This window comes from Portunus trituberculatus, chromosome 16 (assembly GCF_017591435.1).
Source record: "Portunus trituberculatus isolate SZX2019 chromosome 16, ASM1759143v1, whole genome shotgun sequence".
In the NCBI taxonomy this organism is placed as follows: domain Eukaryota; kingdom Metazoa; phylum Arthropoda; class Malacostraca; order Decapoda; family Portunidae; genus Portunus; species Portunus trituberculatus.
Genome location: NC_059270.1, coordinates 6138420 through 6156215, shown reverse-complemented (window position 1 = coordinate 6156215; position 17796 = coordinate 6138420). Strand labels below are relative to the sequence as shown.

Sequence of the window (17796 nt, the reverse complement as noted above, 5' to 3'; positions counted from 1 at the left end):
CATGTACATACATACATACACACATACTATACATACATATACACATATACATATACACACATACACACATATACACATACACACACATATACATATACATAAATACATACACATACACACACATACATATACATATACATGCATATACATACATACACATACACACATGCGTACATATATACATATACACATATATACACATACATACACATATACATACATATACATATATACATATATATACATACATGTATGAGAGAGAGAGAGAGAGAGAGAGAGAGAGAGAGAGAGAGAGAGAGAGTAGGTAGTTGTGAACAAACTCCTTTGAGGAGCAGGAAGGTGGTCGAGTCCTGTGTTGGGGTGCGTGGCGCGAGGCTCTTCTGTCTTTTGTTTTGGTTTTGAGAAGATTCGTGGCGTCTGTACTCAGTCAGTGTTGTTGACAAATGTCAGATGAGTCTTTCAACCCAATGTTTGGAGTTTACTTAGGTAAGATTCGCAGGTGTTCACGGTTAATGCAGCGAGGAGGTGGCAGAGTGAACTGGGACAAGTTTGAGAAACACGGGCCAATGGAACCCTTTGCAGAGGGAGGCGGGACTGTATTTTTCACGCCCACACGCCCATTACAACTCCTCGGCTCGTGTAGTCTGCTGGTGGGGGCGTGGCTCAGTAGTGTCAGGGAAGCCCTATTTCTGAGTGCCCCTATGTGCTATGTCTGTGGTATCTGTTGGGTTACCTGGATGACTCACCTGCTCAGCTCTCCGTGCGTCGATATACATAGTCTGCTGCGGACAATGGGTGGCGGCCAGTGACGGAATGGTTAAAGTGACATATAATCAGGATTGAATGTGCAATTAGATACAGTCCTTAAATAATGTTGATTTATTGTAGTTAATGTGTGTTTTATGGAACATGAGCGTTGCTGGGGCATGGTTGGAGGAAGGAATCTAGAAACCTGCTTTGTTCACATGTCATGCAGGTAGAAGTGTTGTCCATTCAGTTTGTTAGTTATGGGTAATTGTTAAAAGTAGCTTTGTGTGGTTGCAAGGAAAGGAGAAGAAAAAGTTAGTTCATGCATCACTTAATTGATTTGTTAGTGAGTGCTTGGTTGACATTTAACTATTTAGGTCACATCTTAATATGTAAGTGTGAAGTAAGATCTTGAAGTATCATTAAGATTTTATGGTGGAATCCACATTATGATTTGTCCTTAAGGGAAATAGGCTTATTAGTACAATGTTGTTCACATTTGAAAACTGACTACTCTTGCCTTTAGATCTTTTTTTATGTTAAGTATTAATGTGTAGGACACCACAGCAGGTGCATAACACACATATTGGGTTAGCTGGTCGGAGGAGAGGGAGCAAGAGTGGAATGGAGAGAAGTTAGATCAAATGTTTGTTTAAATGTTGTTGTGTTAAGTGAGTATGTATTTGTTTAGAGAATGTCTATTGTGTTGCTGTTTGATATACATTGGGAAGCCTGTTCAAGCCTTTTATGTTACATGGAAAATATGACTGCTTGTATGCATCAGTGTTAGTATGACATGTCTGGTATTCTTGGTTGTGTGTGGTACGAGTACGTACTACTTTGTTTGTTCTGTGTTGTGGTCCTAGTCACTGTCACCTCACCTGAGTTACCAAGATGTCCTCGTGTGACATTTTTTTTTTTTCTGTTGGAAGATAAAAATATGTAGGGTCTTACCTTTGTAGCATGAATATCACATGTGTGACTGTAGCAAGGTTATGTATGGAAATGTCAAGCACAGTAAGGGTTAATGAGAGTAACATTTAGGATACTACTTATGCTGAGATAAAGATGAGGAAGAAACTTATTTCTTGCTTGTGAAATTTATGAATCAAGACTTTGAGTCTCCATTGTACAATAATGGGTAAATGTCCATAATTACACACACATCAGTCACTGTCATTATTTTACATTATCTTGATTAGAAATTTTATTATTATCTCTATTACCAGCAGAAAATAATTAAGAAATATACATGACTGTAGTGCACCATCAAGCATTTATGAGAGAATATTATGCAGCATGAGACAATGTGTGAGTCTTTGTAAAAGCAACTCATTAATCTCTGAAAGTGATTTGTTGAAAAAATACATGTCGGTGATGTTGAAAAGAATAAAAGAAGATACATATTGAGAAAAGTTGATTGAGAAGGACTTTAGTGTGTGTATTTCACCAAGACAGTTGCCATGTTTCCTTTGGGTGGTGGGTGGTGGCCCATGACATCACACAAGGTGTGTTTTATTCTCTACCATATTTGAATAAAGGTAACTATTTGTTTCTTGTCAATAATGTTTTATGTTTTGTGTGAGTGAAAACCAAAGAAATCAAGAGAACTGCCATTTTATTCCAAGACAACACTTACATTGTACATTATTGACATGAAACTTTCTAGTAGTACTGTCTAACACACTGCAAAGGAAAAAAAAATGTTTGAAGGTATTCAGTAATAAGCTGAGAATGCTTAGGCATGGCTTCCTCATTTTGCAAGTATTGGATGGCAGCTTTTGTCTTGCATTAATGATCTGACTTCCACAACTCAATGTTTTTTTCTTGCGACTATTGCAGTATTTGGCTATGCTATGAAGTGCTGCAGTGCTTAGGGTACCAGTGACTTTGGTCTTCTCATTTTGACCAGTGTTATCAGTTACAGATTACCATGGACATTGGCATTTTCTTTTAAGTATAATTACAAATTGGTGTGGTATTTTGACCAAAACATACAGAACCAGTTTGCTTCATGTTTTAAAGCAGGGTGGGATGGTAAGGTGATAAAGTATTTTCCTGTTTGTTTGCCAGTAGGCAGCAAAATTACTTAACAAGAGTTCATGACATTAACTTTAGTTGTTTAAGAGTACATATAGTACTCAAACATTAACTTCAGTTATGTAAGAGTACTTAAATATATTACTCATTTACTGTGAAATAGGTTGTACTCATATATATTCTTCTCTCGTATTTTTGAAAATGTTGATGTTTTGTAGCTGCTCTTTGTTTAGTTCTAGAAATGACATTGATGAATACAGGAATTTCTTGATGTATACATGTTGAGAATATGTGACTTTGGAATAAGACAAGGTAAAAGAAAAAAAAAAGAGTAATTTTTTTTCATATTACATAGATTATTTAGAATAACATGATGTCAAGAATATCAAGCAGTGTGGCTGGCTTAGTTCTCTGATGTAGACACCAGCTGTCACCTGGTGTACTGACAACACACTTCATCCTTTAACTTAATGTCAGCTAAATGCAATCCTCCAGACTTGGTATATACTGTACAGTTTAATTCAGTAATCATGTTCATTTCATGTGATATTTACATTACATGATCCTTTCAGGAATGTATCCCTTCTATAATTTGAGAAGTCCCTGTAATAGAAAGATGTCAAATTTTTTAAATTTAGTTATTCTATATTAAATATTTTCTTGTCCATATATATATATATATATATATATATATATATATATATATATATATATATATATATATATATATATATATATGTTTGTATAGTCAGGTTGGATATTTTCTTGTAGGCAGACGAAGTTGAAGGCTATAGTGCATTCTCCTTTATTAATTTTCTGGTGTATGGTCTCTATTTGCCATACTGTTTTCCGAGTGTCTTCCTGTAGTTGAAGTAACAACTGGGGGAAGGATTGCTGTGACGTTTTGGAGTTTTCTAACTCCATCTTCAGGCAGAAGTGATCTCTCTGCTTGCTTGTTTGCTTGGTCTTCGTGGGCAGAAAACCCACACGGGCTATCTCTCTGCTGTGTTGTGGGCCTTATATACTGGAAGGTGACTCAGGATCAGGTGATGGGTGGCGACACAGCACTGTGATTGGCTGGTGTGTTCAGCTGCTTGGTGGGTTAGCATACTGGTTTCCTCCTTGTTGTTTCAGCATGGGGAGGATTTGAATGTTATCTGTTTGAATGTTGATAGAAGGTTGTATTATGCTGATGTATATGGCTTTGAGGTAGGAGACACCATGACAAACTCACAGGCAAAGATCTAGATGAAAACACCATCATATTAGACAAAGAACGTGACCCTCGCCACCTACTCTACCTCGAAGCCATATACATCAGCGTAATACAACCTTCTATCAACATCCAAACCGAAAACCTTCAAATCTTCTCTACACTGAAAGGATGAGGAGGAAACCAGTGTGCTAACCCACCAAGCAGCTGAACACCAGCTAATCACCTCGCTGCATTGCTGTCCATCACCTGATCCTGAGTCACCTTTCCAGTACATAAGGCATGCAACACAGCAGAGAGATCACTTCTGCCTGAAGATGGAGTTAGAAAACTCCAAAACGTTGCAGTAACCTTTCTCCCAGTTGTTACTTCAACTACAGGAAGACATTAGGAAAACAGTATGGCAAATAGAAACTGTACACCAGAAAATTAATAAAGGAGAATGCACTATAGCCTTCAACCTTGTAAAAGGTAACTTGATCATTTGTTTCCTGTATGCAGTGGATGGAAAGAAATAAATCCATCACATGACACAGCACTGTCATGGTATCTGTGGACTTCAATGATTTGTAACCTTGAAGAAATAATTTTTTTATATATCTTGGAGATTGCCAAAGACAGGAAAAACAAACAAAACCCACTCAGATTTTTTGTTAATAGTGTGCAGATGTTTGTGAATAGTAGAGGATAGTATTGATAATGAGAGAAGCTGTCTTGGGCAGCTTGTCTCTGTATTATTGAGATCAGAAAGGAAATGGGCAGATGGGATATAGGGATGATGAAAAATAGACTTGTAGCATCCTCTACTGCTGCTGTTGTTCATCCTGTCTTTAGGTGTGTGACTGTGACATGAGTATATTAAGTTAGGTTATTTGACATAATGCATTTGCAGCTATTGGTTTATATTGATTTTGTGTTAATATCCAATGAAAACTGGGAAGTTATTGTTTCAAAATATGTATTTTTTTTTTTTTAGCTTACTTTCATTATAGGATATTATGTAATAATCAAGATTGTATGTGATTATTTTCTGTGGCAACTTGGTACTGGAAACAAGAATTAATGAGTGTTATGAGTTACACAATCAGTTTTACTTGTAGTGTGTGCACTGGAAATTAAACAGTGTCATGAAAGAGGAAGGCTAGAAAATGCTAATATTCATATTGAGTTTATGTTTTGTTAATAAATCTAGAACAATATGATTAATTTGACATTTGGGATGGAGCTGTTATGAGAAATGGTTTAGCATTGTTGAGGTGAGAAGAAAATGGTATGAGTAGTGATAGCATTAGTAAGTGATTATCTTGCCATGAGAATGACATATTAGAGTGTGTTGGTATGTTGAAGAGGAAGAGAAAGTGCTATTATATAGATAGATAGTACATGAAAGAAAGCATGGAATGAGTACTTGAAAACATACTTGGGAATTACATATGAAAGACTAAGTCTGATAAGACACAGCAACTTGATATTGGTTGTTATAGTGCATATATATATATATATATATATATATATATATATATATATATATATATATATATATATATATATATATATATATATATATATATATATATATATATATATATATTGACACATAATTCATTAAGATTTTATGATCTCTGACAGTCCCCTTTTGATGCATTGAGGAAATTAGCTTGTGGATACTACTTTGCTGTTTTAAATGTTTTCATTAATGAAAAGTTTTTGTCCTTGAAACATGTGTTGATATATTCATTAATCAAGAGTTTTATATATATATATATATATATATATATATATATATATATATATATATATATATATATATATATATATATATACACATTGCTTTTAGTTTTACTTGACAGCAACAAAGTTTTTGCATTTTTTTCCATCTGCCAACATTGCAAATAAGATTTATCAGCAGAGCTCAGTTCATATTGTTTTGGTTGAAAGAGGATTCAATGTATAATGGGAATACAAATAAATATGCTGTTTGTAAAATTATTATAACGATGTGGAAGAGAATATTGCTTTCTCTAAATTATCTCCCTACTTTTTTAGAGTTTTGAAGAAATTTGGGAGATACACTGAGGAGCAGGCCATTGCAAACATGGCCCTTCATATTGCCCATTGACAGGCAAGTGTAAGGCTACTGGTTGTGTGTGTAGCTGGAGTAAACCTTTAGTCACACACTGTATTGTAGCTGCACTGTGTGGGGAATGGTGGACTAGACATCACGATCAAGGTATTGAGAGATGCTGGAGATCCTCTACCTTAGAAAAAATAGTAAGTCTGGGATATGTAGCAAGTACACAAGAAACAAGATATAATTGTGATGCCAGTTAGATTTGTTTTCTTTAACAAAGTTGAATGCTTTTGGCTTATTGTCAACTTGATGGTGCATTTGCTGCATGTCCTGTGTATGCTTTGGTTTACAAATAACACAATATGTGTGTGTGTGTGTGTGTGTGTGTGTGTGTGTGTGTGTGTGTGTGTGTGTGTGTGTGTGTGTGTTCATGGGTATTGGTTTTGCAATATGTACCATACATTTCATATAATTAAAACATAGTATTTGTAGAAAAATATCCAAAAGTTAATCAGCATTAGGATTAAAGATTTTGTTTACATTTATTTGTATGTTATATTAGATAGATAGATAGATAGATGGATAGAGAGAGAGAGAGAGAGAGAGAGAGAGAGAGAGAGAGAGAGAGAGAGAGAGAGAGAGAGAGGAGGGGGGGGAATAGGAAAAGATTGTCCTCCCACACTGAACACAAATTTGCTAACCATGAAATCTGTTTTATCATTTAAAAGTAATTGTATATATGCTGTACATGTGTAACTCAAATTTTTCAGAAATTATGCTAGTTCACAATTGCTTTAATAGCTTTTACTAATTTTTTCGATTTAATTTTTTTCATATTAGAATGGGAGTATTGGAATGTAAGGTGTATGCTGATCTGGTTCATTGAAATTTAAGTTGTGGTCATCAAAATGTGACTCCAATTTACCAGAACTTGTGTGTGCTTGGGTTCAGAGAGGCTGTGCCACAAATGAAAATCTGCTGTGAATGACTGGCTCAGGAACATAACTTTTTTATGGGTGAGGGTATACAATACATATATTAGAGTGTATTTGCATGCACAAATGATAAGGCACAAACTCTGATAAGTTACTCAACATATTGTGTAGGTGTGGAAAAGGTCCTTCACTATGTAGTATGTGAATGCTTTTTCTGTATTGTAATGCTTATATCATTGTGTAGTATAATATATCACAAAGGATTTTTATACAAGATAATCATATCCCATGTGTTATTTTAAATGGTTTGTGTGTGATTAACATGTAAATGTAATGCTTTATTTAGTATTGTATAATATTAGATTTTTATGGCTGTCTTTTACGGGATAATCCTTTATAGAAAATCTTACAAACCTTATGAAAATGAGGTGCAGAATAATTCTTGAAGAAGCTGATAGAATCTTTGAACAAGAATGAGGAGGAGTAGAGAATAACTTTCATTTCATGTTTATTTTTCCTTAAAGACTAACTAAAGCAGGTATAGTAAATTTGGAACAGTGGTAAGGAACTCACATTATCAGTAGATTTTAACCTCATCTTCATCTCCCTTTACCTGCTCCATACAACAGTCACATTATAGAGTTTGCTAATTTTAAGTTTACAAATTTTTTACAGTTTTGAACACAATAAATTAATTTTTTCGTGATTGATGGAAGCAGAATAGAGATCTTTCCTCTAAGATACTGAAAATACTTTAATTTTGAATATTTGAAAATGGTGTAAATTTTGATTCATGAATACTATATGAGGAATTGTATTTTTTTTTATTTAACTTTTTTTTTTTTTTTTTACTATGTATCTGTGTTAGTAAAATGAACCTCTGTGCACATTCTTACTTTCTTACCATATCAATTCACAGGGAAGTATGGAAGAGTGCTCCAGTGTGAGATCTACAGATTCTGCAGGTACCAGTGAAGAGTATGAAATTGTGGAGAGTGAGCCAGTCACAGCCAGTACTCCTCAGCAGGACCACCCCTTGGAGCCCACACTGAACATTGCCAACAACGGCAACATGGAGGACCTGCGGCTGGAGCTGACAGAGGTGTGTACTTTATTGTGTCACTTTGTAGGTGTTCTTTTCTTGTATGGAATTGTATGTATTTTGATCTTCATACTTTTTTCAAACGTGTTTCTAACATACAATAAGTTAACCAGTATTTACATTACTTTGTTTTCACTGGCAAACTCTGGAACTTTCAGTTTGTTTCCATTTTTTGTCTCTTTGTATGACTTGAACTATTTTGAAAGAGGAGTATCAAGACACTTATAGAAGTAGATTTGTCAACATTAACAGTTTGTTACCTGTGAGAGGTGGAATAGTAGAGCAATAAGCTGAGCAGACATTTCTCTCTCTCTCTCTCTCTCTCTCTCTCTCTCTCTCTCTCTCTCTCTCTCTCTCTCTCTCTCTCTCTCTCTCTCTCTCTCTCTCTCTCTCTCTCTCTCTCTCTCTCTCTCTCAGCATATCACTAACATTATAATATAATCTGACTGATGCATTAATTTCTTTTTACTCCTGTTGTTATTGTGAAGAGAATCCTATGGGAGCATCCCACATTAGATCAAAGTGATATTACATATTATGCAATAAGTTTGAAGGAGATCAGTGGGAAGACTGAAGAAACCTTGGAGTTTGCATACTGATGCAAACCCGAATAAGATGAATTTGAAGAAGGATATTGTTTATAACTGTAAAAAGTGGAAGAAACTCATTAATCATTCAATCCTGTGATGGAGAATGGAAATGTCAAACTAAATGAGGATGATGATGTCATATGATGGATGTTATACCAGTTAAGATTTGAAATTAATAGGAAAGTATAAAACAACACTACTGATGTTGATGTTCACCATTGCGAAACAATACTACTATAATATTGGAGGTGGGAGTGTGTGTAGACTACATTCAACACTTGAATACGTGTGTAGGTGAACACAAGAGTGGAGCAGCAGTAGTATTTTATATTTTGCAGGTAATTAAAGGCATGTGGAAGTTTTGGTAGTGGTTTTCATTGATACTTATAGTAGTGAGATAAATATGTTAATAAAAAACCATCACTGAATGGCTGTCTGAGGCTCAGCTGGTTTCATTGTAGGATAATTTATATCTCCATGATTCAATAGAAATTTTTGTAACATATTAATTTACCTTGAACAAGTGTATCATTTAAGCTTGATTATCAAACTTGGAGAGGATAGCTCAAAGTAACATTTTCCTTTGAAATTTTGAGATCATCATATGTATTAATTAGTTGCATTTGAGGCTGAGACATATTACTTATACATAATGCATGACTGAGCATTGCTTCGTTATCTTGCAGGTTATGAGAGAGAAAAGCTCTGATGGATCTTCCCCACCCACCACAAATGGGAGATCTGCTGCCAGGAGAGGTGATGATGAAGAAGAGGAGGAGGACGACCTACCAGTCTTCCCTTCACCACCACCCCTTGAGACCCAGGTGTCCCAAGTGTCACAGATGTCACAGGTATCTCAGGCGTCAAGCCAGAGTGAGGGACCTGGTCAACCCGATGACAGGACTCTTGGGGAGAACAATCCAAGTTTCTCTCATCAGACTGCTTCAGATGATGACAGTAAGGACCAGATTCTCAAAAAATTGGTGCCTTAGCATTACTACACTCAAAAGATTCTTGTTGGAGTTACTGAGGTTTTTAATGTCTTTTCATAATAGCAGTAATATTTGAAGATAGATTCTGCACCTCATGCAGGAAAATCTCATTAGAGTTCTATTAATCATCACTGTAGCCTTTGAAATTAGTCGTTATGGGGCAAGAAGTATTTTAAGGAATATAGGCATAAACCTCACGAGAGGATGCGAACTCCCTCTAAGGTTGTGATGAGTGTAGTGACATTTAGTGGAGTGGTGAGTGCAGTGGTGGAGAATGCTGGATTTCTGTGTTGTAGTGAAAAAATTGAAGGAAAGTGTCAAAGTGAAATAAGGTGGAAATTTGGTAGATTACTTAATATGATAAAGGACGTTGAAATAATATAGATTTGTGTGTGTGTGTGTGTCTGTGTTAGAGAGAGAGAGAGAGAGTTATGTAAAATGGCACTGTGGAATGACAATGTAAACTTTTATCCTAAATATTGAATTACAACCACAAAATGTACAAAAAAAAAAACAAAATGAAAAATCTCAAGTCACTACAAAATTGAAATGAAAAATATGATGAATTTATGTAAGATACCCAGTTGTGTTGCTCAACGATACATTTCACCTTGTTTTCTACATCTTTCAACCATCATCTTCACGATCACTACCACATACACCATTACTGTCTCGTTACAGTGGAGCGGGTGCATGCTGAGGATGGCAGCGGGGACTACACCATCTTCAACCGAGTGACGTATCTTGGGGCAGCCTCGATCAATGCACCTCGCAGTGAAGGGGAGATCCAGCGCAACATGGCCATTCTCAATGCCCAGGCTCAGGAGCAGGCGCTGGAGGTGTCTGTTTCTGTCCCCTCAAACTCTGAAGGCTATGTCATGTGAGTATTCAGAGACAGGAAAGGAAAACATGTCTTAGGTCGTATTTTACAGAGGAAAGGAAGAGGAGAGGGAGAAGTGTTAGTTTGTTCCAGTTTCCATAATATCTGAACCTTTATCTTGCCAATCTGAGTTTCAATTCCAGTTTTGAAGTAATAATCCAAATTTTTCTACCATTGTCACACATAATTTCACTTTCTTTCCATCTTTGTGGATTGACATATCTTGGATTTACAGTGCCATGTACTAAATCTGATACACAGCTAGTTTAGATCACTGTGAATTAGTCCAGGAATTGAGGACCTGTGATGGTTGTGTATGTACTGTGCCTGGAAATATCTTATTAAATGGATAGTGATAGTAAACTTTGCAATGTGCACAGCCAGGTCACACATAAACAGTAGTAAACTCACTCCTATGCAGGGATGTATTTCATGGAGGAGAGAAAAGGAGAGATGGAACTTCGTGTAGTGGCATTTTTCAAAGGGAAGAAAAGGAGAAGTAAAAGAAGGGGATGATTGGTCTAAGATAGGGAAATGAAGTTAAGATAGGTTTTTTCTCACTAGTCAGATACTGCTGATGTGGGCTCATTATCTACTTAGGATTTCCTGATATTTAACAATTTACTTACCTAGTTGTAGAAAATCAAAGTATTTTGTGGCCAAGGCAGAGGATATGATTTGTAAAACTACCTGCAGTAATGTATTATGAAATTCCAAATTCAAGATTAATAGCTAGCTCCTAATGTCCCACTTTATAAGTGATCTTGCTATATTGTTTTGTAAGAGTTATTGGCTACCTATTTTGCCAGCCTTATATTCAGATACATAGAAGACTAATTGGTGTTAAGAGACTGGCTAAGTTGAAAATATGAAAAATATAGAAAATATAAAACTCATCTCATGGCATCCTTAGGCCTAGTACTTTATAAAACTAAGCTGGTAATTTGTCATCTGTGTTTAAAGAACCATTTAAACTGTCATTTAAATGCCCTCTGCCTTCGAGCTGATTTTTTCAATTAAGGTTACCATAGGCAAGAGATGGTTGTAGAAAAGTAAAGAAAGACTAAAAGAAACTAAAAGAAAACTAAAAATTTTTAATAGGAGCGGTTTTCTTTATGGTGGTGTATGGAAGTTCCTCTCACAGCCACCCAGCATGTTGTATACATTTAGAGAGAAGGTGGAAGCTAATGACTCTCTCTTTCACTTATTTTTACATCCGCTTGGCATTCACTCCCTCATGTTATTTGTTTGTTTCACGATGATGGGTAAGAGGAAAAGGAGCAAAGTATTCACAAAGGCATGTCAGATATTAGTTCAGAGCAGATAATAAGATTAGATTGTATGTATTGTCTCAAGCATATCATTGTTGCAGAATGTCCTTCCTGCCACCTCACTTTCCAATCTCACACTCCATATAAAAGTGTTGCTTATACTTTTATTGCTCCTACTAATACCTTTGCTGGTGCTTTTGCTGTTACACAGTCATAGCTCATGTCTTCAACATCATTGTCTCTATTGAAAAGAGTCTCTTACTGAAGAGATTGAAAATTTTCAAGGGAGTTGAAGTTAACAAGACTGAAATTCGTTTGTTTCTGATCTGTATCATGACACTTTTATTTTTACTAATGGGATGGAATGGTAGGGAAGTCAGAAATGTAGTGGCATTTTTGAAAGAATAAGACATATATTAACAAAGTACATTCCTTGCAGTATTTTGTTTATATGTAAATGAAAATTTAGATGTTTTTTTTTCTTCCTCCTTTCAATTACTACAGAATATAACAAAGCAATTTTCCTCCTTCCCTTTCTTCATCTGTTAGAGTTTATGATGCCAACAACAGCACAGAGATGACACGATTCAAAATTCACCGCATCTTGTTCTGTGCTCGTGGCAAGGCAGACACTTCAGAGGCTTGCTGCTTTGCCTTCACCTCGTCTCATGGAGACACCCAGGAGACTGCCATCTTCCAGTGCCACGTGTTTCGCTGTCAAATCCCTGAGGCTGTGAGTCCATGTGGAGTGTGGTCAGAGGCTGAGTTGTATATCAGAATTGGGCCTTTATTTGTCACAACAAATGAGTGGCAGGAGATATGTGGAACTTTTGTTTATTCAGTAGATGGTGTATCCATCATAACATTGTTTGAATGCCAGTTGTAGTGGAGGTCTGGCATTGGGAAACTGTTTATACTTTTTTTTTTTTTTTTTTTTTTTTTTCTCATCAATTCAATTTCTTAAGTGGTATAGTTTGTCAGTTGTGAAATTTCATGAGGAGATTCTCAATGGATTAGAGGGTCTTACATATACTGCATGGAAATGCAAAACATACATAGTAGTGAGTTTAGGTTACAACAGTAAGTGGAATATTTATATAAGGCAGTGAAAAAGAGGTGATTCTTTTCTCTGTAAGGAAGGAATGGATAAGGAAGAAAATGTGGAGAGGTGCTTTAAAGTCTGTAGACAGAATATAATAGGAAACCATTTCTTGTTATCTTTTCTTTGCTGGAGAACAAGTTTCAATTGTAGTTTTTTCATGTTTATCAAAAGAATACTGAATATTGTTCCTGGAGTTTTCTCAATTTCTCAATTCAATAAATTAGTTTGTATTAGTACTGCATTATTTATGGATATTTATAAGAACTTAGGTAGATGCCTTTTTCTACTTTTCCCCTTTCCCCCTTTCACTTTCTGGATTGTTTATAGATTTTTGTATATTAATCTATGATCATTATTCTTCTTCCTCTCATCCTGCCCCTCAAGTCACTGTGACAGCATTATAAAGTATCTCTGTCTATTTGCACCAGGTGGCACGTGTCTTGATCACTTTTGCGGCAGCATTTCGACGTGTGCCTAAAAGCAAGATGGGTCAGCGTGAGGAAGCCTGTCCCACCCGGCAGCCAGATGATCTCGTACACCTCTTTGATATCTCTTTGGAAATAAAAGAAGAAGATAATAAGGTACTAAATGAGAAACTGAAAAAAAAAAATTAATAAACAGATTGAAACTGATGAAAGGAAATTACTAGCAATAGATCATTTCTTGAAAACAATATGATGACAGCTACCTGATATGTATTCATGGATTCCTATATAGACTAATCTGCCAAATTTGTTGTTTGTTTCTTGTTTGAAGAGCAGTGTGTGATATCCTCATTAATATGTTCTGGATTTTAGAGGATTTGGAATACAAGTATGCATTTTAGAGGTGGTGAATGGCACCATTAAGGTCAAATTATTGTGTACAAGTAATAAGATTTGATTTTTAACCTGATTTTGATAAACTTAACGTACACTAAACTTGAAAGTTACTTGAAATTCTTTTTTTATATGATATCCTGAATATAATCTAATTAATACTATAGTACTGAAGGAGCTAGTTATTACTACAGCTGCCTTCAGAAAGTATTCATTGAACTCAATTTTCATTTTTGTTTTGTAGGGTAACTTCAACACAGTACCACGAGACAAGGAGTTCTTCAAGCTTCGGAGCAACATTGAGAAACAGCTTGTCCTGACAGTGAGCCCAGCTCCACCCAGCAGCCTCCCCAGCATGGCCCACCATCCCCCAGCACCAGCAGATCTTTCTGTTGAGAGATGCTTCGGTCTCCTTGTGGCCCATGGCAGGAGAGTGAAACACGCTGACATGAACCTACTGGAGATGGTAAGTCCTAAATTTTGTCTGTTAGTGGGAAGGTAGGTGTGTGTGTGTGTGTGTGTGTGTGTGTGTGTGTGTGTGTGTGTTTGTGTGAGGGTTGGCGGATTTTTGTGTTGGAAGGGAAGGTTAAAGACTACAAAATGGGAATTCAGTTTTTTTTTCTAAATTTACATATGAAAGGCAAGAGTCAGTTATCAGCTTACTTATTCATAATTTTTCATGGACTATTGTTTGGTGTTTCTAAAAGAATTTGTTTTTTATTTGAGTTGAGATAATATAATTATTTCTCCAGAACACCAAGTGAAAATGTGAATTATATCATAGTGTCATGAGGTAATGACCTAGGTCATTCTTTTCTTTGCACAAAATAGATGATAGTAATCCAATATAATCTGCAAATTTTCAAGTCTTAGTTTTTTATACCTTTTATTTATATAATTCTTTATTCAGATTTTTTACTCTGGATTACACAGCCACCTAATACTATACAGATCTCATATGGAAGAATGGACAGGAAACTGTCTCCTATATGCTTTTATAGATTTTGTAACATTGTGGTATGACCAATGTTGATTTTAGGTGGGGTTTAGTTTTATTATATTCTGTCACACCAAGTCTGGCATTAATATTGTGCTACGTGATAACACTTTCCTTTGCTCTCACCAACTAATTGGTCAAAGTATTCCTATAAGTTTTAAAATATATAACAGATAGACTTTACAATTATTAAAATCTTTTATGTAAGAGAAGCTGGATAATTAATATAAAGATATTTACTTGTCTTTCAGTCTAAATTTAGTTTATCACTCATATGAAAAGAAAAAAATAATTCTTTAGCAAATGATTAGTGAGTATTGCTCAGTGATAGTATTGTTCTGTTTGTACGTCCCCTAGATGGTGAAATTACTACGTCAGATTCAGTGTCATGGAATAGTCTGATGATATTTGCTATTTAGTGAGAGGTTTATGATATCCACTGGGAAGGTTCTTACTTGACACCTAACATGATGCCAAAGGGATAACTGACTATTGACTTACTGTAGTCTGATGGGATTGTGTTGTGGCTGTGGGGTAACTTGATGGGATTGTGTTATGGTTAAGAGTCTGTGTGAAGCTTACTGCTTGTGTTTCTATTTATTTTCTATATGTTAAGAAATCCAGTCAAGAATATAGATAGCCATTTAAAAAGCCAGGTTCTGAAGTGAACCATTACATAATGCACTAGATGATTGGTGAATTTAATTTAAGAAATACCATGATGATCTTTTGAAACAATTGAAATCTTAGGAATAAGGAATATAGAAAGTCATGAAATTTACCTGTAAAAAGAATTAATATATATTAATGAACTTACTTAAATGAGATGGACAGAATAAGGATGAGAATGAATTAAAATTCTTGTGCGGCAGGAAGTATAAGAGTCTTAAGTACTTACAATGTAGTCAACTATATTGTATGCATTGAATGATGGAATATACTATTCTTGAACATTAGAGTTGACAGTATACACCATTTTATTCTTTGTTTCCTATAGGAAGCAACCAGTAGTAAGCATGAGTAGAAACTAACATCTTCAGAAAAATGCAAAAAGGAAGTGGCTTTCATGTCTGTGTATATTATTTTGTTATTGTTTTCTGCTTCATTCTTGAAGGTTTGTTTTGCTGTTGAGGATAAGGCAGGTTTGTACTGATTGAATACTCAACCTCTGCAGTTAATTATTTTGTGGGACAGCTGGTGAATAGATTAATGGCATTTTTCAATTTATTGTTAAGAGTGAGTTCATCTTTAGTATGAAATCTGTTTGCTGAGCCATTGTCAATGGGCAGGACAGCTGTGCTCAACTTCATTGTGGGATCTGCAAGGCATGATTCTGATTAGCATGTTGTTCTGAACCTCATTTCTCTCTCTCTCTCTCTCTCTCTCTCTCTCTCTCTCTCTCTCTCTCTCTCTCTCTCTCTCTCTCTCTCTCTCTCTCTCTCTCTCTCTCTCTCTCTCTCTCTCTCTCTCTCTCTCTCTCTCTCTCTCTCTCTCTCTCTCTCTCTCTCTCTCTGTAATTGATGTGCACTGCTTTGAGTGATAGCCATGAGGATTACTACTAGGGAGAACATAACAGCTGTGATTGTCTTGTTACAAGACAGATGTTCCTGTGAAACAAATATCGGCTTAGACACATGTGTGTTTGTCAGAAGGTGGCAAAATTATTTGTTGATGAGGGAGTGCAGGAGTTTCATGCATCCTATTCCCATCCTGGTAGGCCCAAATTAATATTTACAAGTATCTAGAAACTGAACCACTTTCCAATCACTTAGTCCTTATAATAATTTCCTTGGTACTGCAACTATTAATTTGGGCCTGCCAGGCTGGGAACAGGATGCAGGCAGATCCTACACTCCTTCTACAAATGATTTCACCATCTTCTGACAAACACACAATCACATCTGTCTGAGGTAATATCTGCTTCATTGGAATATCTACCTTATGTAAGGCAACCACAGCTGATATGTTCCCTCTACTAGTGTAGTAACGCATAACATTGGGCTACACATTCCAAAGGCCATGCAGCAAACAAAAAAAATGATGAAGCACAGAACAATACACAAATCAGCCTTGTGAGTCCCATAATGCAATTAAGTCTAACTGTTCTGCCCTGCAGTATTCCTAAGCCAACATTGTTGACAATGGCTTAGCAAACATATGTCATGCTATTGGTAAACTCACTCTTAACAATGAATTGAAAAGTGCCATTAATTTGTTCACCAGCTGCCCCATGAACTAATTGATTACTCATGTAGTCTGTAATACTGCTAGTGTCAATCAGTCAGTGTGTGTGTATGTGTGTGTGTATGCATGAGTGTGTGCAGAGTGTCATATTTTTCAGTGTAATATAAAGATCTTGTAAGTGTATTAATGGAAAGTGTGATTTGTACTTCTACCTTTGATTATAGTTTAAAGATCATTCAATGTTGCATTTCTTTTCTGAAACATAAAGAGAAAAGTGACCCATATATTGAAGTGTACAGTCATGGTCAGAAGTTATATAGCCTGTCAAATTCAATTCCATTGTGTGTAGAGGTAATCTTTCTTGAAATTCTCTGATCTGCTGGCATCTCAAAACCAATTGATGATTTCTTAGCAGATCAGTGAACTTAAGATTGAGGTGTGGAAATGAGTGTGGTGTGTTACTTAACTTCTGATCCTAACTGTACATGGAGGTGTGCTGGCTAAGGGTTAGGTTGCAACAGAGGGATTATATTGAATTTCAAGTGTTGATAGTGTCTGTTAGAACAGTTCCCATATTTCCCAATGAAGTAAATGCACCAAGAGGTCCTTGATTGTCTTCATCCCCTTACACTGTTTTTCTTTTCAACCATTAATCAGTCTTATTAAATTAATCTGTTGTTTGTTGATATAAGACTATATTACAAAAAAGAAAGGGCAAAGTCTTTTTTAAAGAATAAAGTTATGTCTCGATTTTGTAAATGTTCTGTACATACTATCATCATCAATATCATTATCATCATTCACAATGAAAAGAACCTGAGAAGTAATAATTTCACTCCTCTACAGAGCATGGA

At 35.7% G+C, this 17796-nt stretch overlaps 1 protein-coding gene across 10 annotated transcripts in view; it reads left to right on the top strand.

Moving 5' to 3' along the window:
- Positions 1 to 350: 350 nt before the first annotated feature.
- The window catches only part of LOC123504659 (rab GTPase-activating protein 1-like), a 43190-nt gene continuing 25744 nt past the window's right edge, over positions 351 to 17796 (top strand). For 2 of the 10 annotated variants that reach the window (XM_045255405.1, XM_045255399.1), the window contains exons 1-8: positions 397 to 486; positions 1980 to 2255; positions 7926 to 8108; positions 9385 to 9655; positions 10372 to 10570; positions 12391 to 12574; positions 13372 to 13524; positions 14006 to 14227. In XM_045255405.1, coding sequence (XP_045111340.1) covers positions 2211 to 2255; positions 7926 to 8108; positions 9385 to 9655; positions 10372 to 10570; positions 12391 to 12574; positions 13372 to 13524; positions 14006 to 14227 — 1257 coding nt within the window. In that variant the 5' untranslated portion in view covers positions 397 to 486; positions 1980 to 2210. Of the gene's footprint in view, positions 487 to 1976; positions 2256 to 6046; positions 6272 to 7925; positions 8109 to 9384; positions 9656 to 10371; positions 10571 to 12390; positions 12575 to 13371; positions 13525 to 14005; positions 14228 to 17796 lie in introns of all 10 variants that reach the window. The other 8 variants (XM_045255403.1, XM_045255402.1, XM_045255404.1 and 5 more) reach the window with 8 other exon arrangements.